The sequence below is a fragment of the Perognathus longimembris genome, chromosome 28 (genome assembly GCF_023159225.1).
Source record: "Perognathus longimembris pacificus isolate PPM17 chromosome 28, ASM2315922v1, whole genome shotgun sequence".
NCBI classification, from domain to species: Eukaryota; Metazoa; Chordata; class Mammalia; order Rodentia; family Heteromyidae; genus Perognathus; species Perognathus longimembris.
In genome coordinates, this window is record NC_063188.1 from 38,819,007 (window position 1) to 38,839,241 (window position 20,235).

Here is a 20,235-nt window from a genome sequence, read left to right on the forward strand (position 1 = left end):
ATTAGGTTGTAGGTTCTATTTGCAATGAGTTTCAAAGTAAGCAAATATGTTTACAAAAAATGTTAGATACTATAGAAAAGGCTATGGATGGACATGAAAATAAACTTTAGAAGAGTGTTGGTATGTGTAGGAAGCGTGTGAAATCTTACTTGTAAGAAGCACTCTGCCCTGATGACAGTGTCCAGGAGATTCATAAATTCTTCCCCCTGTTCATAATTGTTCATGTTATACCAAGGACACTCTAAAGCAGAAAGAGTAAACATAAGCATCTAGTTGCAAAACAAAGTATACACTAAGTATAATTACAACTATGCTCAAGTGACAAGTAAATGATAAATTTAAGAAATTCTAAGTCTCACATATCCTAGCTAGCTTGCACCAGAGATTGTAACAGAGATGTGGAGGTGATAGGAAGACACCTCTCAAAAAAACATGGCAACACAGGGAAGAGCTTACTGTGAAAGATTCCACAAAACTCACTTTGAATGAAAGTGTTAGCTTTGTGTTTCACAATATCCCATGAGACTATAAATTCATGAATTAAAAATTTGAGCTGAGGGCTGGGAATATGGCCTTGTGGTACAATGATTGCCTTGTATGCATGAAGCCCTGGGTTCGATTCCTCAACACCACATACAGAGAAAAAGCCAGAAGTGGCACTGTGGCTCAAGTGGTAGAGTGCTAGCCTTGAGCATAAAGAAGCCAGGGACAGTGCTCAGGCCCTGAGTTCAAAACCTAGGACTGGCAAAAGAAAAAACAAAAAACTTTGACCTAGGCGCCAGTGGTTCACACCTGTAATAGTCCATTTGGACATTCAAATTTTTCTGTAGTTGCTGGATATGGTGGTACATTCCTGTAATACCACACTTAGGAGAATGAAGCAAGATGATCATGAGTTCTAGGCCAACCTGAGCTATGTAGTGAGTTCTTACCTCAAAAAAATGTTGCTATTAAGAACCAAAGTGGCCAGGCACCAGTGGCTCATGCCTTTAATCCTATTCAGGAGGTTGAGATCTGAGTATCATGGTTGGAAGCCAGCCCTGGCAGAAAAGTCCCAGTTAAGACTCTTATCTAAAATTAACCACTCAAAAACTGGAAATTGTGCTATGTCTCAAAGTGGTAGAGCCCTAGCCTTCAGCAAAAGAGCTTAGGGACAGCACCCAGACCCTGAGTTCAAGTTCCATGACCAAAACAAAAAAAAATCTTGAGAAAACTGAAAAATTTAATTTGGGTATAATATACAAGTGGTTAACTATTTACATGCCTGTAATCCTAGCTATTCAGGGAGCTGAGACTCAGCGAATCACAGTTCAAAGCCAATCAGAGTTAACAAAAGCACAAAACTCTATTGTCAACTAACCAAAAAATATTAGACTAGAGACATGGATCAAGTGATGAATGCCAGCCTGTGAGCAAGGAAGCAGAGCCAGAGCACAAGGCCCTGAGTTCAAGCCCCAATACACACACACACACACACACACACACACACACACACACACACACACACACACACACACACACACACACACACACACACAGCCTGAGTAGAAAAATCTGAGAAACTTCATTGGTGTGTACCAATCATCCCTGCTATACCAGTAAACAAAAAATTGAAGGATCGTGTTTCAAGTATGAACTCAGGCAGAAAACAAGATCCTATCTCAAAAATAACCATTGCAGGGCTGGGGATATAGCCTAGTGGCAAGAGTGCCTGCCTCGGATACACGAGGCCCTAGGTTCGATTCCCCAGCACCACATATACAGAAAACGGCCAGAAGCGGCGCTGTGGCTCAAGTGGCAGAGTGCTAGCCTTGAGCGGGAAGAAGCCAGGGACAGTGCTCAGGCCCTGAGTCCAAGGCCCAGGCCTGGCCAAAAAAATAAATAAATAAAATAACCATTGCATAAAAAGGGTGGAGTTCATGGCTCAGCAGTATAGTGCCTGTCTTATAAGTCTAAGACCCTGTGTTCAAACCCCCATACCAGCAAAGAAATGAAAGAAAAGATAAGGTCAGGTGGTACAATGCCAGCCAATCAGCAAAAATGTGTCAGATACCGAATTCAAGTCCTGGTCTCAAATAAAAAGAGAAAGAAGAAAATGAAAACAAAAGAAAAGAAAGACTTCAAGTAGAAGGAGCATTAGCTTGGAACTAACTAAAACTGAAGTCAAACACATGGTCAGGAGATGACCATCTAAGAAACACTTCATTTTGGTCAACAGAAATACTTTTTTTTTTTTTGGCCAGTCCTGGGCCTTGAACTCAGGGCCTGAGCACCACCCCTGGCTTCTCTTTTGCTCAAGGCTAGCACTCTACCACTTGAGCCACAGCGCCACTTCTGGCCATTTACTATACATGTGGTGCTGAGGAATCGAACCCAAAGGCTTCATGTATACGAGGCAAGCACTCTTGCCACTAGGCCATATTCCCAGCCCAGAAATACTGTCTCTAGAGAAAAATATTAGATGAAGGAAATAATCAGGTTTTACTTATGACCTAGATGAAAAATTTCTCACTACTCTTTCCTTTAACTCTCTAATTAAGAAATCATGACAGATTTTCTCTCCCTTATATGCCAATAGCAGAGAGAGGATTTTCTAGTTGATATACATGAGCATTTTTGATCACCAATTGTTTCTACTATGAAATATAAGTTGACGTTTCAGTTAGCATTAACCCAATGACTCATTAAAAAGCAAGTTTCTTGATATATAGAGAAGCTGCTTAGATTGTGACACTAATCACACAGAACCATCAGAGAGATCTGTTGACCACACAGCAGTATTTCCTTAACAACATTTCTTCTTTCTCACTGTCTTAACAGTATAACATGAGCACTCATCTCATGCTCTGAATATATGATAATAATTCTGAAGAGGCTCCTCTTATCTAGAATTTGGCACCCATAGAAAAGAAGCCCATTTGTAAAGTATCTCAGTCCATCTTCATTCATCCTCATGTTTTTATGTATGAGTTCTTACCTTCTTGTAATGCTTGACTCAACCAGTGATACAGTCTCAGTAAGATTGACTCGTCTCTGACACAGTTAATGTAGTGAAGAAGGAGGGGGTGTTTTAGCACTGAGCCCATCTGAGAGGGCAGCTGTAAATATGGATCAGCCAAAAGTAACATGAAAATGGGTCATGGCAACAACAAAAAAATCATCATATAGAAAATAGGAAACAAAAAGAAAGGCAATAATGATCAAATAGAAAATGGAATAAGCACATAGTCTAGTCACATACCTCTAAGCAACGGATGTTCTGTAAAAGTTGAGGAAAACTTTGAAGCTGTTCTACTGGGAGGGATCTATTGTGACTGAGATAATCAGAAAGACTCATCTCTCTTTTCCCACATTCTCTAGCGTAGGTACCAGAATGTAGCACTGGTATAATTGAGTGAGAATTCCATTTCTAATGGAGAAAGATAACAGAACAATCTAGCAGTAGACTTCACGGGCTATAAATTATACATATAAGAGCAGTTATGAACTGAGTATCAGTGGCTCACACATGTGATCCTAGCTATTCAGGAGGCTGAGATCTAAGAATCCCAGTTTGAAGCCAGCCCAGGCAAACAAATCTTATTTCCAATTTACCAGTAAAAAGCCTAATGTGGAGGTATAGCTCAAGTTGTAGAGTACCAACAAAAAAGCTAACCAAAAAACAGTGTGAAGCCCTGAGTTCAAGCCTCAGTACAAAAAAATAAAATTAAACACATTAAAATAAAAGTAGTTTGGGGGCTGGGAATATGGCTTAGTGGGGCTTAGTGCTTGCCTAGCATACATGAAGCCCTTGGGTTCGATTCCTCAGTACCACATAGACAGAAAAGGCCAGAAGTGGTGCTGTGGTTCTAGTAGTAGAGCAAAAGAAGCTCAGGAACTGTGCCCAGGACCTTAGTTCAAACCCCCGGATTGGCAAAAAAAAATGCAGTTATTAAGCTGTTTCAATGTCTGGAGTAATCGAGACTGAACTCAGGGACTCAAGAGCGCCTCAGTATGGCCCGGCCCATTTAGGCTTTTTATAAGTCTTTGTTATTAGCTTATATTAGTTATAGAGAGATTCACTGTTATATCTCCACACATGTTTATACTGGATTCTAACCAACTTTACCCTCTTTGTTGCTGCCTATTTTGCTTTTTAATTAGTTACTTTTCAGACAGGTCCTTTTGTTTTTGCTGGGGGCCAGCCTTGAGCTTCAATCATCCTACACTATGTAACTGATTATAGGCATGTACTAACACCATCACATTCAACTTTTTTATTTTCATTTTTGTATCAGTCCTGGGGCTTGAACTCAAAGCCCTGTACTCTTGTTTGACATTTTAACCCATAGCTGGCTCTTTATCACCTGAGCCATACTTTCACTTCTGTCCTTTTTTCTTTGTTTGCCAGTTCTAGGGCTTGAACTCAGAGCCTGAGCACTGTCCCTAGCTTCTTTTTGCTCAAGACTAGCACTCTGCCAACTTGAGCCACAGCACCACTTCCAGATTTTCTGTTTATGTTATGCTCAGGAATCTAAGCCAGGGCTTCATGTATGCTTAGGCAAGCACTCTACCACTAAGCCACATTTGCAGCCCTACTTCTGTCTTTTTGTAAATTATTCAGATCTTTTATTGCCATTGAACATTAAGATAACATTTGGTGAGTTTCATGATGGGATAATATTGTTACCTATTGATGTGTTAAGAGCAAGCATCTCCCCACTGCTGCTTCTGATGAGGTTGTAGTGGTGCTCATCATCATTCAGAGATCCCTTCTAGCTGATTCCTGATACCATCCATGACTGTAGCATTAAGATCCCCTGCTGTCCTGTATTGTGAGGCTTTCAATCCTAGCCTGCCACTAACTAGCTCTATTACAGACAAGTTACTTAGCCTCTCTAAGAGTTACCTGTAATTTGAGCTAAAAGTGAGCAAAGTCTTGGCAAAGTGCTTGGTATACAATAAGCACCATGTTAGAATTGTTATTGGGAGAGGGAAAAATGGAAAAAAGAAACAAGAACAGGAATACTTCTGTCTTTTTATAGTTTACTATTTAATTTGAGATATGAGTCTCAAGCTGGCTCTGAACTATGTATGGTTCAGCCTCCTGAATAAGTAGGCATAAACCACCAGCGCCTAGTTTACATTCAGCTTTTTTGCTAAGATTGAGTTGTAATTTTTTACCTAGGTTGGCTTCAATGTGCAATCCTGATCTCTGCCTCCAACGTATCCATAATTGTAGGTATATACCATCATGCCCAGCCAAATTTTTTTTAATATTTATAATCTCCAATACCTGAATTGTTATTAGTTGGATTTAACAAAATAAAGCCACACAAGTCATCTGGGACTTTAGATACTTACTCTTTTTCCATTGGGGCCCTTATCTGGACCTAATGTCAGTTTTAAAGGTCCTACAGAAGGTCTATAGTTTCTTTGCCTCACAGCAGTCAAAGCTGAAGTCCATGGGTTCTCTGAGGTCTTAAAATAGATCTATAAATATAGATGTAAAATATAAGAGAATTGATACCTATAAGATAGAGAAATATAAAGACTAAAATACCTTATTAATTGAAAACATATTATGAAATATTTTATACCCTTATATATTCACTTAAGTTTTTTCTAAGCAGGAATTATATGAATCGTATGTAATCAACTCAAAATACCGATCCTAATATAATTCCCCCCCCAATAGTGTTATAACATTACACTAAATACTAGGCTGTAATTAATTTCACCCCATATATATGAAAATTACCTACCAAAAATAATATGTCAATCTCAATAGGACTGCTTTCTATGAAATCCCTTACCTTCCTCCTGACAGGCAAAGATACAGAAATCAAAGTAGGGGCGAAGAATTTATACAGTGACAACAAAGCCTGCAGATGTGGCTGCATTCCCTGCAATAAGAGTTTTCCAATTTCAATTCTTTGGCCAATTAGAAACCAAGAAAACAAATACCAAAAAGATAACAAGCAGCAATATGCTAATACTAAACAAGCATTCCCATCTCATATCGTAAGGGAAATTAAATATACACACACATATTCATCCATATAACAATAGAACATAAAGTAATTAGTAATCACACATTTACATAAACCTCCCCAACTTGTGATGTTTTATGACTTTTGCCTTGTTTTACTTCTTCCTAGTATTTTCTCCATCCTTCCTCTTTTATCTTCTCTGCCCATACCTTAGTCTTAACAGTCAAACTTTCTAACATAGTATAGCTTATTTTCACTGGTAACATATTTAACATCGTATTTAACATACTTAAACATCAAGGAGAAGGGTCAAAAGGAAGCCAACAAAACAGAGTAGATGAAATTTTAACTTCCGGGGCTGGGAATATGGCCTAGTGGCAAGAGTGCCTGCCTTGTATACATGAGGCCTGGGTTCAATTCCCCAGTACCACATATACAAAACGGCCAGAAGTGGCGCTGTGGCTCAAGTGGCAGAGTGCTAGCCTTGAGCAAAAAGAAGCCAGGGACAGTGCTCAGGCCCTGAGTCCAAGGCCCAGGACTGGCCCCCCCGGCAAAAAAAAGAAAGAAATTTTAACTTCCTACCTGATTATCATAAATCCTGAAAATTAACCAGGAAATCTCATCATTGAAATACAATAGTCAAGGAGTTTGATATTACTTGAATCTTAACAAAAATATTAACTTCACAATAAAAGAAGTAATTACTAGTAGATAACTTTGAAGAAAATAATCCACTAAATGAATTATAAATTAGTAAGCAAATGATTTCATTATATTAAAATGTGATTGAGTACGGGCTGGGAATACGGCCTAGTGATAGAGTGCTCACCTCGTATACATGAAGCCCTGGGTTCGATTCCTCAGCACCACATATATGGAAAAGGCCATAAGTGGGGCTGTGGCTCAAGTGACAGAGTGCTAGCTTTGAGCAAAAAGAAGCCAGGGACAGTGCTCAGGCCCTGAGTCCAAGCCCCAGGACTGGCTAAATAAATAAATACAAAATGTGATTGAAAAGAACACTACAGAAAAAAGGGCTTAGAAATATAATAGTCATTTCACTCATGTGGTCCTCTTAGATGGGAGTCCTCTACTCTCCCTTCTTTGTCTATTCAATCTTATTTATCCCTTCAAATTTCTGTCAACCATCATTACTTCTCCTTTACCCTGACTCTGATTCTAATTTTTCTTTGATGCTGAGGATAGAACTGAGGGCCAAGAGTATGTTCGGCAAGCACTCTATCACTGAGCTACACCCCATACTCTCTTTTTTGTATTTTATTGACTGAATAACTCAGAAAGGAAGCTTCTTAAAGATAATGGCTCATATGATTTTCTAGCTTCAATGCCTAGCATAGGACTTGGCACATGGTACAACTGGAAAGTCTCAGGTCTTTTCTTTTCAGTACTCACCATTTTGGCCTGAAGATCAAGCACTTTTCTCACACGAAATGGTTTGACTAGAAAAAGTAAAGGAAAGAAGTTCTATGCATTTGGTTCAGAAAAAGAAGAGATGGGTTATACTTAACTACCACTTAGTTCATATAGTTTCTTGTTACAACATACAACATAAACACTCTCAATTAAGCAGATGCTCTTAGGCAAAAGTAGTAAAACTCCATATCCACAACATGAGTCCTGTCATATACCTAATGTTAATAGTTATCATAACTTTATAAAGGCCAAAACAAATGCTAATTATAGAGTGAATGTAATATAACAAGAATGAAAATACTCACCATTATCTTTTTTGGTAAGTAAATATAACAAATGGCAGGCATAAGGGCACTGTTAAAACATAAAAAATTTAAAAGAGAAATGACCATGTATCTTCAACAAAACAGCAGCAACATATTTCCCCAAATGTTAATCTTAAACTAATTTTAAAAAAGGCTTCTCCATTGAATAATAATTGTACAAAGCTTATTTTTTTATTCCTTATCTGAAATGCTTCAGAACAGAAGTGCATATATGTGATAATATATCTCAGGAATGAGAGCCAAGTTTAAAAACAAAATTTATTTATGTTTTATATACTATTTTTCTGGTCATGAGGTTTCAACTCTTGTCTTTGGTGCTGTCCCTGAGCTCCTTTTGCTAAAGGTTAGCACTCTACCACTTGAGCCATAGTGTCACTTCCAGCTTTTTCTATGATTTCATTGGAGATAAAAGAGTCTCACAGACATTCCTTCCTGGGCTTCAAACCATAATCCTCAAATATCCACCTGAGTAGCTGGGATTACAGCTTTATATACATTTTATATGTACAAATTGAATGCAATTTACGCAGTATTTTTAGCGTTCCTGTATTATGACTGTGACCTATAACATAAGGCATGAAATTTTCCATTTTTTATCATGTTGGTAGTCAAGAAGATTCAGATTTTTTTGCCAGTCCTGGGGCTTGAACTCAGGGTCTGGGCACTGTCCCTGAGTCTTTCTGTGCTCAAGGTTAGCACTCTACCACTTGAGCCGTAGCGCCACTTCCAAGTTTTTTGGCCCAGGGTTTTGTGCATATATTCACTCTACCATGAAAACACATTCGGGCTGGGAATATGGCCTAGTGGCAAGAGTGCTTGCCTCGTATACATGAGGCCCTGGATTCGATTCCTCAGCACCACATATACAGAAAATGGCCAGAAGTGGCGCTGTGGCTCAAGTGGCAGAGTGCTAGCCTTGAGCAAAAAAGAAGCCAGGGACAGTGCTCAGGCCGAGTTCACCGCCTAGGACTGGCAAAAAAAAAAAAAAAGAAAACACATTCATAGCCCAAGATTCAGATTTTTTAACATTTCAGATTCCAAAGTTTCAGATTTGATGTGCTTAAGCTTTACATAACAATAATAAAACAGTAGATTTAATTGAAACCTATCAGGTAATTTTTCGTTATTTTGGGGATGTAAAAGCAGTGAAGCCAATTTGAATAATGAAAAGGAAACATCTATCACCCTACTGTTCAACCAAAATGTATGTATTCCTTTCGATATTAGTCTACATTTATTAAGATACAAACTTAATCCTTTTATCTTAATTTTCTATTCAAATAATTTTCTCATGTTATTTAGTCTCCAATTTACAATTTTCAATTATAGCTCATATTTCACTGAGCAAATATACCATAATTTCTTCTTGTTGCTGGGGATCAAACCCAAGTTCTTATAAAAGCTGGACAAACACTCTACCACTGAGCTATAACCCTAGCCCATATAGAGCATTCGTTTTTTGTGTGTCATTACCATGGCTTGACATCAGGGAATTGTACTAACTTCCTTGATTTGCTTGCTCACAGATGACACTCTATCATGTGAGTCACACCATCAGACTCCCATTTTGCTGGTTATAATTATAGGTGGAGTCTCACAAACTTTTCTGCCTAGGCTGGCTTCAAGCATCTCAATCCTCTGATCTCAGCCACCTGAGAAGCCAAGATTATAGGCATGAGCCCATGCTTGCCTTGTACCATGATTTACTAACCGCTTAGTCCTTTGAGAAATAGCACCCACTCAGTATATTTGCTAATTAAACCATTGAATGACCACTTCTATAATATTTTACTTGAGTATCCATCTGTTGAGGTCTTATTCTAGCAGTGATCAGGTGTGAGCCAACAGCAACCAAATTATTTTCTTTCTTTTTTTTTTTCCAGTCCTGGGCCTTGGACTCAGGGCCTGAGCACTGTCCCTGGCTTCTTTTTGCTCAAGGCTAGCACTCTGCCACTTGAGCCACAGCACCACTTCTGGCCGTTTTCTATATATGTGGTGCTGGGGAATTGAACCCAGGGCTTCGTGTATAGGAGGCAATCACTTTTGCCACTAGGCCATATCCCCAGCCAACAGCACCCAAATTGAAATGGGCAATTTTCCACATATGTATTATATTCTGGTAAATACTATTCTTAAAAAGAAAAATAGGATGACATTGTCCAAAAAGAAGTTTACTGATTACCTAACTTATGCAATTATAGCCCCTCTGTACATCACCTTTATAATAACAATAAAACATTTTTTTTTTTGGCCAGTCCTGGGCCTTGGACTCAGGGCCTGAGCACTGTCCCTGGCTTCTTCCCGCTCAAGGCTAGCACTCTGCCACTTGAGCCACAGCGCCGCTTCTGGCCGTTTTCTGTATATGTGGTGCTGGGGAATCGAACCTAGGGCCTCGTGTATCCGAGGCAGGCACTCTTGCCACTAGGCTATATCCCCAGCCCAATATAAAATTTTTTTTTTTTTGCCAGTCCTGGGCCTTGGACTCAGGGCCAGAGCACCTTCCCTGGCTTCTTCCCGCTCAAGGCTAGCACTCTGCCACTTGAGCCACAGCGCCGCTTCTGGCCGTTTTCTGTATATGTGGTGCTGGGGAATCGAACCTAGGGCCTCGTGTATCCGAGGCAGGCACTCTTGCCACTAGGCTATATCCCCAGCCCCCAATAAAACATTTTTAATGATAAGAAAAATAAGTGGGGGAGGGGGAGCTCAAAGCCAGCTCAGGCAGGAAAGTTCCTAAGACTAGTCTCCAAAAAGCCAGAAGTAGTTCTGTGACTCAAGTGATAGAGCCATAGCCTTGCGCAAAGAAGCCTGAGGACAGTGGTTAAGCCCAGAGTTCAAGCCAGGATACCAGCAATAAGAAAGGGAAAGGGAAAGGGAAAAGGCGGGGGGGGGGGGGGGGATGGAAAGGAAAGGTTTAACTGCTTCATCCATGACTTTCTCAACTGATGCTCACATTTTTTAATGTTTTAGTGCAGTGAAAACTGCAATGACCTTTAGTACAGCTTAGTGCTGCTTCCTTATTTGCTCGAAAGTGCCAGAAGTTTTATCCACCATTAACTTTAACATCATCAGTGCTGATGTCAACAGAGTGAAAACAGCAAAATATTTTGGTATTATTATGAAAACAATCTGACGTCTCATAACTCCTGAAAGCATCTCAAGGAGGCAGTCCACAGATCATGCTTAAGAATTTCTAGTCTAGGACTTCCTCATGTTATTTTTTTAAACATTTTTTGCCAGTCCTGGAGCTTGAACTCAGGGCCTGGGCCCCGTCATTGAGCTTCTTTTGCTCAAGGCTAGCAATCTACCACTTGAGCCACAGAAGCACTTCTGGGTTTTTCTGTGTATGTGGTACTAAGGAATTGAACCTAGAGCTTCATGCATGCTAAGCTAGCACTCTACTACTAAGCCACATTTCCAGCCCTTCTTCATGTCCTAGCTGGATTATCATGTCAAGCCTCCTAACTAGTCTTCTGGCCTCTAATCTCTTTTTAAATTGATATTATTCAGCACTACTAGATACAGCTTACTATAAAGCTGCTTTCAACATATTCTGCTCAGAATTTTTCAGTGACTGTTCCACTGACTAGAGATTTCATGATGAAAGACCTCTTCAATCTGTCTCCACCAAAGATTTTTAGACTTACTAACCATCACTACTCAGAACCAACTCCCACTTATGTCAGGCTGGTGTACAGAAGGTCTCTTAAAACACACTTTACACATCTCACAAGTTTGCCTGAAATCTTAATGTTATCAAATATTATTTCTTTTCATCAAATTCCAAATTTATTCAACCTTCAAGGCTCACTGCAATGTTCCTATACTTTCTGATTTTTTTTTCTTATTTTCTCGGGATTGAACTCAGGCTCTCCCACTTACCAGGCAAGCCTTCAGCCCCTGGTCCTTTTTATTTTTTGTTGTCTAGATAGGGTTCCCATGCTAACTCCTAAAAAAAACCAGATATGCCTACCTGTCTCTAGAGTAGCTAGGACCAAAGGTCTAAACCACCATACCCAGCTTATTTTTGAGATGGGGTTTTCCTAACTGTTTTGATACAAATTCTGTTGGTCTTGAACTAAGATCTTCCTGTATCCATGACCCAATTAGCTGGGTTTACAGGTGTGCATGGTACTATACTGGCCCTTATGGTCTTTTATGGAATCACTATGATTTACAGTTCTCTTCTTTCTTGAAAATAATATGGCAATTATTATCCTCACAATATCATTTACTCTCTCTGATAATTAAACACTTGAAGGGTCATTTAACCTTATGTGCTTTCTTTAATTCCATAACTAGATTCTAAATTTGTAATCTACTGAAACATGATCAATTTTGTTTTCTACAATGCCTGATAGAATGCAAGAAACACAATAGGAGCATGGATTTTTTTTTTTTTTTTTGGCCAGTCCTAGGCCGTGAACTCAGGGCATGAGCACTGTCCCTGGATTCATTTTTGGTCAAGGCTAGCACTCTGCCACTTGAGCCACAGTGCCACTTCTGGCCATTTTCTGTATATGTGGTGCTGAGGAATCGAACCCAGGGCCTCATGTATACGAGGCAAGCACTCTTGCCACTAGGCCATATTCCCAGCCCCAGGAGCATGGATTTTTAAAAGTGAAATCAAGAAATGAATTTCTTTCTTAAAGGCAAAAGGAATTCAATTAGCTGAGTGGCTCACATGGTCTATGAACTATTGATGGTCCTTGAAAGTCTTCCAGGTGGACATTAGATTCATTTCTTAGAGTTACTAATGTTTTTAATGGGAATAATAATGTTATTTAATCAAAACCAGTTCATTTACAATTCATGAAAAGTAATGCTCTCCTTCTCATTAATTCTGATGAACTGTTAATCAAGAAAATGTGGAGTAAGTGACCCAAAGGACTCTGCTGAAGTGGTCCAAAGGGGGAAAATTATAATCACTGTTCTAAATTAACAGAGAAATTCCAATGTGGAATGAACCCTATCTGTAACATATGCATTTCTTTCAAAGATGACATATTAGCTCGGTGCTAGTGGCTCCTATCTGTAATCCTAGCTATTTGAGAAGCTATGATAGAAGAATCTAGTTTTGAAGCCAGCCTAAGCAGGAAAGGCCATGATACTCTTATCTTCAAGTAACCACCAAAAAAGCATGTGGAGGTGTGGCTCAAGTGGTAGAGTACCAGACTTGACGGGTAAAACTAGAGGCTCACCCCCAACCCCTGAGTTCAAGCTCCAGTACTAGCAAAAAACAAAAATGACATATGGCAAAAATAGTAAAGTTTCATATCTGTTAATGTTACAGAGATGGTGAAAAGGGGGTTGATATATTATTCTTTGCATTTTATGTGTATTTTATATACTTTTAAATAAATAGGAAAAATATTATATGATATTATGAAATATGTATGATGTGTCAAAAACAAAAATGTACCATCTGATTGATGCTCAATGCTGTCCAATGTTTACTTACCAGGACATCATCTTGCAATGAAGCAAAAAAGAAGCCATAGAGCAAATTAATTTGTTCCTTATGATCAATGAAGTCAAGCATTGTAATCAGCCAACGATAAAAAAGTACCTATCAAGAGACAAAATGTTTATCTTTAGAGAAATATAACTGATGCAGAAGAGCTTTATCAAAGCTTCTAGCACAAAGTATAAGAACAGATTTTATTTCTGAGTAAAAATTTCTGTTTGAACAGAGTCCTTGTATCAAACTATATTGGTCCAAAACCACAGGTTCTGCACAAAAGGCCACTGCCATTACTCCCTAAGTGGCTCTTCCTTGCCAGCCTTAAGTGGGGTCTGAAGGACTTATCAAAGTGTTTAAAAAATATTACCTTGATACTACCAGAACACTTGCCAACACAGAGCCAGGAGACAGCCTTAACCACAGAATCTTCTGCTATTACAGTTGTTGGAATCATGCACTTCAATAGCCGTGTATTTACAACATTCCCTGGAAAGCAGATCAACTCTAAATTAAATTACATTTTAGAGTCACAATTGTTCCTTCATGATTACTCAGTACTAGACATAAAAATCTCACTTTATATGGAAGATAATAGAAAACCCAACAGTATATAATATTTAATATCTCTTTATCATCTTTATGAAACATTAATCAGTGAGGAGCCTGTGGTGCACCTCTGTAATCCAAGCTACTCAGGAGGCTAATACCTGAGGACCGTGGTTCTAAGCCAGCCCAGCTCAGGCAGGAAAGTCCATGAGACTCTTATCTCCAATTACTCATCAAAGAGCTAGAAGTGGAGCTATGGCTCACGTCCCTGAACCTACACTCTGAGTTCACAACCCATGACCCACACAAAAACAATCATTCAAAACAAAACTATATTTCCTGTGGCATACCCTACATGGTTACTATATATGATTTTGGTACACTGGATATTGTATATATGCCTACCTGATCTAGGGAAGGGAAAGAAAAATAAGGGTATAAGATATCACAAGAAATGTATTCACTGCCTTATTATGTAACTGTACCCCTTTGTACAACACCTTGTCAATAAAATTTAACTTAAAAAACAAAACAAAACTGTAGGGCAACATATGTGGCTCAGTAGTAGAAATTTTGCCTAGCATATACAAGGCCCTGGGTTCAGCCTCCAACACTTCAAAAAATTACATCTTTAACTTCTAAAATGAATTATAAAACAATTTATTTGGCTTAAATATTTCTCAAAAAGAGAGAGTAAAATCCAAGGTGCAGATCTCATGTTTGTGATCCTAGTACTTGCAAGTTCAAAGTCAACCTGGGTCACTTAGTGAGACCTTGTCTCAGAAAGAGGAACAGAACAAGCGAAGCTAGTTCATTTTCAGGTTCTTTAGGAGAAAAAGGAGAGAGCATTAGAACAGTTTCTTTGAGAAGTAAAAAATATATCTGAGAATTAAATAATGGTGATAAGTGCTCAGCTCTGTAAATATGCTAGAAATGCTGAATATTTAAACATGATGAATTTTATGGTAAGTGAATTATACCACAAAAGAGCCTTTCAATCATAAGGTAATTTAAAATTTTTCTTTATTGTTTTTTTTAACAACTCAAGACTGATTAATTAGAGGATACTGACAGACATCTTCCATGAATTGCTACATTTAGGAGATGTGTGTGTGTGTGTGTGTGTGTATGTGTGTGTGTGTGTGTGTGTGTGTGTGTGTGTGTTTATGGGCTGGAAATGTGACTTAGCAGTAGAGTGCTTGCCTAGCATGCATGAAGTCCTGGGTTCAATTCCTCAACACCACATAAACAGAAAAAGTCAGAAGTAGCACTGTGGCTCAAGTGGTAGAGTGCTAGTTCAAGCCGCAGGACTGGCAAAAAAAAAAAATGCCAATGGCAAACATAATTTAAGAATGCAATCCTAGCTACTCAAGAGGCTGAAACCTGAGACCTGAGGATTGAGGTTTGAAGCCAGACAAGGCAGAAATGTCTGTAAGACTCTTATCTCCAGCCAATAGTGGAGGCTCATGCCTGTAATCCTAGCTAGTCAGGAGGCTGAGATCTGAGGATCGAGGTTCAAAGCCAGCCCTGTTCAAAGCCAGCCCTAGCAGCAAAGTCCATGAGACTCTTATCTCCAATTAACCACCAGAAAACTGGAAGTGGCACTATGGCTCAAATGGTAGAGCAGTAACCTCAAGTTGAAGGGCTCAGGGCCAGCACCCAGGCCCAGAGTTCAAGCCCCACAACCAACTCACCAAAAAACCCCACAAAATTTATCTCTAACCATCAGAAAGCCAAAAGTGTGCAGTAGCTCAATAGAGTGGTAGTCTTGAACAAAGCCGGTCAGGTGAGAGTGCAAAGCCCTGAGGCCCAGCACTGGCACAAATACATAGATAGATAGATAGATAGATAGATAGATAGATAGATAGATAGATAGATAGATAGATAGAGATAGAGATATATAGATTGTATCCTCTGGTCCACTAAAAATGGGGCACAAGGAACAGAATGGGATTGAATGACATTAATGGCATTTCTGTATTTCAGAGGAATGCAGAGATATCCCTTTGTAACTTTCTCCCATCTGGTAATAGAAGTGGTGTCACAGATGCTGGCTTTTATCAAGTTCTGTGTGCTAAGACTCCAAAAATTAAAATATATTTATCAAAATAAAAATTAAAGCATAAGGGCTGGGAATATGGCCTAGTGGCAAGAGTGCTTGCCTCACATACATGAAGCCCTGGGTTCGATTCCCCAGCACCACATATATAGAAAACGGCTAGAAGTGGCGCTGTGGCTCAAGTGACAGAGTGCTATCCATGAGCAAAAAGAAGCCAGGGAAAGTGCTTAGGCCCTGAGTCCAAGCCCCAGGACTGGCCAAAAAAAAAAATTAAAGCATAAAAGATAGCATCAATTTCTACCCCAACATTTTTGGGGAAGGAAGCAATAATAGGTTTTTTTAAAAAGAAGAGTGGGGGCTGGGAATATGGCCTACTGGCAAGAGTGCTTGCCTTGAAGACATGAAGCCCTGGGTTCAATTCCCCAGTACCATATATATAGAGAATAGACAGAAGTGGCACTGTAGCTCAAGTGGTAGAGTGCTACCTTTGAGCAAAAAGAAGCCAGTGACAGTGCTCAGGTGCCCTGAGTTCAAGCTCCAGGACTGGCAAAAAAACAAAACAAACAAAATAAGAACATTTGATCTCAGCAAATTCTACCTTCACCAAAAATGAAAAGTAACAATAGAAATCAGAACTATTTTTTAATTATTATACATAAGTTTCCAGAGTTAGCAATATGTATTTGAAACATGTCAAGATCTCACATACACCATGAAAGATTTCTAAGATGTCAAAAAAGAAAAGGGAAATTTCAAAACAGAAAACACCTGTCCATTCTACCCATTTTAATGGAAAATGAGAGTGAAAAATTCAACTTGATAGACACTGATTAAACACTGAATCATGAAAATGTATTAGAACTTAGCAAATCTGAAATCACCACTTCCAGAAACAAAAACAAAAAAATAAGAGTCATATTGAATTAACTTACTAATGTTTATTACTTTAAAGCATACACACACATAAAAACACACATCTGTAAATAGGATGGCAGAGTGTAAACAAAGAAAACTAATATGCAAGGACTAGGAAATATTTAGTATCTAAAGAATCCATTTGGGGACTGGGAATATGGCCTAGTGGTAGAGTGATTGCATCGCATACATGAAGCCCTGGGTTTGATTACCCAGCACCACATATATAGAAAAAGCCAGAAGCGGTGCTGTGGCTTAAAAGCTAAAGTGCTATCCTAGAGCAAAAAGAAGCCAGGGACAGTGCTCAGGCCCTGAGTCCCAAGCGCCAGAACTGGCCAAAAAAAAAAAAAAAGAATCCATTTTTATGGTGTATTAGTATTTTTTTGGCCAGTACTGGGGCTTGAACTCAGGGCCTATGTTCTGTCCCTGAGCATCTATGTGCTCAACGTCAGTATGCTACCACTTGAGCCAAAGTGCCTCTGGTTTTTTCTGAGTATTTTTTGGAGATAAGAGTCTCACAGAATTTCCTGCCTGGGCTAGCTTCAAACCATGATCCTCAGCTCTCAGCCTCCTGAGTAGCTAGGATTACAAGCATGAGCTACCAGCGCTTAGCCAATAGTACTTTTAAATAGAGAAAATAATAGCAATGTTTTACCTAAATATTAGAATGGATCTGGTTCTCCAGCTTTATTTCTAAACTTTAAAAAAAGTCTCTTTAGAGATGGGCATATAAGAGGTAAGAGAATCAAAACTTTAAGGTCTACCTGGACTATAAAGTGAGACAGCTCAAAAAAAAAAAGAATAATCTTTACTTTCCTCATCCCTCCCAGTGGTACTAAAGTTTGAACTCATGGCCTTGCACTCACTATGCCTGCTTTCTCAACTACAACTCTAAGAAAACCCATAGAACTCACCACAAGAAAGTAGAGAGATAATAGAGTCACACTGAATTCACTTAGTAATATGTGTTACTTTAAAACACACACACACACACACACACACACCCCACATCTGTAAACAGGATGGTACAGTGTAAACACTTGAGCCACTTCTACAGTTTGGCCTTTTACTGGTTATTTTGGAGATAGATTCTCACAGACTTTTCTACTCAGCTTGGTTTCAAACCAAGGGCCTCCCAATTGCAGCATACCGAGTACCTAGAATTACAAGTGTGAGATGCTGGCTCTAGATGTTTTCTCTCTCTTTTTTTGCCAGTCCTGGGGCTTGGACTCAGGGCCTGAGCACTGTGCCTAGCTTCTTTTTCCTCAGTTCATTTAATAAAATAATTAAATTAGCCGCTCAGGGCTAGCACTCTACCACTTGAGCCACAGCACCATTTCTGTTTATGTGGTGCTGAGGAATCAAACCCAGGGCTTCATGCATGCTAGACAAGCACTTTACCGCTAAGCCACATTCCCAGCCCTATTATTTTTTGTTGTTGTTGTTGCTTTATTTTGTGTTTTGCTCCAACACTGGGGTTGAACTCAGGGCTTCATGCCGTCATTCAGCTTTTTTTTTTTCCTGGTCCTAGAGTTTGAACTCAGGGTGTGGGCACTGTCCCTGAGCCTCTTTGTGCTCAAGGCTGGAACTCTACCACTTGAGTCACAGTGCTACTTCCAGCTTTTTCTGTGTAGTGTATTAGAGACTAGTCTCACAGACTTTACTGCCTGGGCTAGCTTTGAACTGCCATCCTCAGATGTCAGCCTCCCGTGTCTAGGCTTACAGGCATGAGCCACTGACATCCAGATATCATTTATTCAGCTTTCTTGCATACTTTCTTGCTCACTGTACCACTTGAATCACACCTTCAACCAATAAACTTAACACAGGGCCAAGATATTTTTACAAAAGAAACAGCATCTTGACTGTTAAAGTCAGAGACTCTGGAATGAAGACAATATAAATAAGAAATTACCACAGGTATATAAACATGAAGGCAATATATAAATGATCCTTTAAGATATCCTTTGGTAACATTATTCAAATTATCTGAGGTCCTTAAGAAAAGTGCTAAAATAGCTCTGTATAAAAATTGTGCATTTTATTTGTAAAGGTATATAGTAACTGATTGTTTTCAGCAGTCTTCAGACAGAAACTTTTGACTCATAAAGTAGTCTAAACCCAGCAAAGGTTCATTTTATAATCTTACCAGATTGTTTTTATGAAGAAAATAGTAAAAATAAAGAATAGCAACTGATTCCAACGATTGATTTAATTCAAATTCTGAGAACCAAATCTAATGCCAAACTAAAAAATGTAACCCCTCAACATACCAAATGTGCCACTGAGTGCTACATTTAATAGAACGTCGATTGCTTCTGGCGGTAACCCATTCTTCCAAGCCACATTTTCAACAGCTTTCACATGTGTTTCCGAGATCCCATCTTTACGCCGTGAAGTTTTCTTGGGACCTAGAGAAAGGAACACTATTAAATAATGAGCCCTTTAAATTTTTCTCAGTTCTCAATCATAGTACTTACAATTTGGAACTCTATAAAGGAACAAATGCTACTTAAAAAAAAATCTTCCTAAAACATTCTTGAAAGTGGCTCATGCCTGTGTTTCTAGCTACTTTGGAGGCTGAGAATAAGAGGTTCATAGTTAAAGCTCAGCCCAGGAAGAAATGTCCATGAGACTCTCTATCTGTAGAAAAATCTGAACACAGTGGCTTGCACCTCTGTCCCAGCAACAATGGAAAAAAAGTAGGAAGATAATAACTCAGGAGAAAACCTGGGCAGGACGCTAGAAACTATATAAAAAATAACCAGCAAAAACAGTGCCACAGGCATAGCTCAAGTGGTAAAGCACAAGCCTAGCAAGTGTAAGGTTCAAGCTCCAGTACACCAAAAAAAAACCTTTGAAAGTTTTAAAATATTTAACAATATTTTACAGCATCCCTGCTGGACACTATAAGCATTCAACTTTATAATCTCTCTCTATACTAGAGCAACAGTTCCCAAAATCTGCTGTTTATTGAAATCATCTGGAAGTCTTTAGAAATGTCTAATGCCAGGTTGCATCCCTTACAGATAAAATCAGAATATCTAATACCAGGCATTAATATTTTAAGAGATTCTTGGGCCAAGTGCCCGTGGCTCAGGTCTATAATCCTAGGTACTCAAGAGACTGAGATCTGAGGATCGCGGTTCAAAGCCAGCCTGGGCAGGAAGGTCCATGAGACTCTTATCTCCAATTAACTACCAGAAAACCAGAAGTGGTACTTGGCTCAAAGTGGTAGAATGCTAGCATTGATCGAAAGAGCTCAGGGACAGTGCCCAGGCCCTGAATTCAAGCCCCACAACTGGTAGAGCGAGAGCCTTAAGCAAAAGAAGGTTAAGCAACAGTGCCCACACTCTGAATTCAAGCACCAGGACCAGCATCAAAAACAAAGCAAAACGAAAAACTCAAGAAAAAGACTGATGGCTGGGCGCTGGTGGCTCACACCTATAATCCTAGCTACTCAGGAGTCTAAGATATGAGAATCACGATTCAAAGTCATCCCAGGTAGGAAAGTCTGTGAGACTC

The 20,235-nt window shown here is 39.2% G+C and overlaps 1 protein-coding gene across 1 annotated transcript in view; it reads right to left on the reverse strand.

Annotated features, from left to right (window-relative positions):
* The window catches only part of Cenpi (centromere protein I), a 47,979-nt gene that overhangs the window by 26,303 nt on the left and 1,441 nt on the right, over window positions 1–20,235 (reverse strand). Inside the window, exons 3-12 of the mRNA XM_048336534.1 lie at window positions 18,984–19,121; window positions 13,558–13,676; window positions 13,188–13,295; window positions 7,709–7,757; window positions 7,383–7,429; window positions 5,796–5,885; window positions 5,344–5,472; window positions 3,242–3,409; window positions 2,978–3,098; window positions 150–241 (exon numbers count right to left, since the gene is read on the reverse strand). Of these exons, the coding sequence (XP_048192491.1) occupies window positions 150–241; window positions 2,978–3,098; window positions 3,242–3,409; window positions 5,344–5,472; window positions 5,796–5,885; window positions 7,383–7,429; window positions 7,709–7,757; window positions 13,188–13,295; window positions 13,558–13,676; window positions 18,984–19,121 (1,061 nt within the window). The remainder of the gene's footprint in view (window positions 1–149; window positions 242–2,977; window positions 3,099–3,241; window positions 3,410–5,343; window positions 5,473–5,795; window positions 5,886–7,382; window positions 7,430–7,708; window positions 7,758–13,187; window positions 13,296–13,557; window positions 13,677–18,983; window positions 19,122–20,235) is intronic.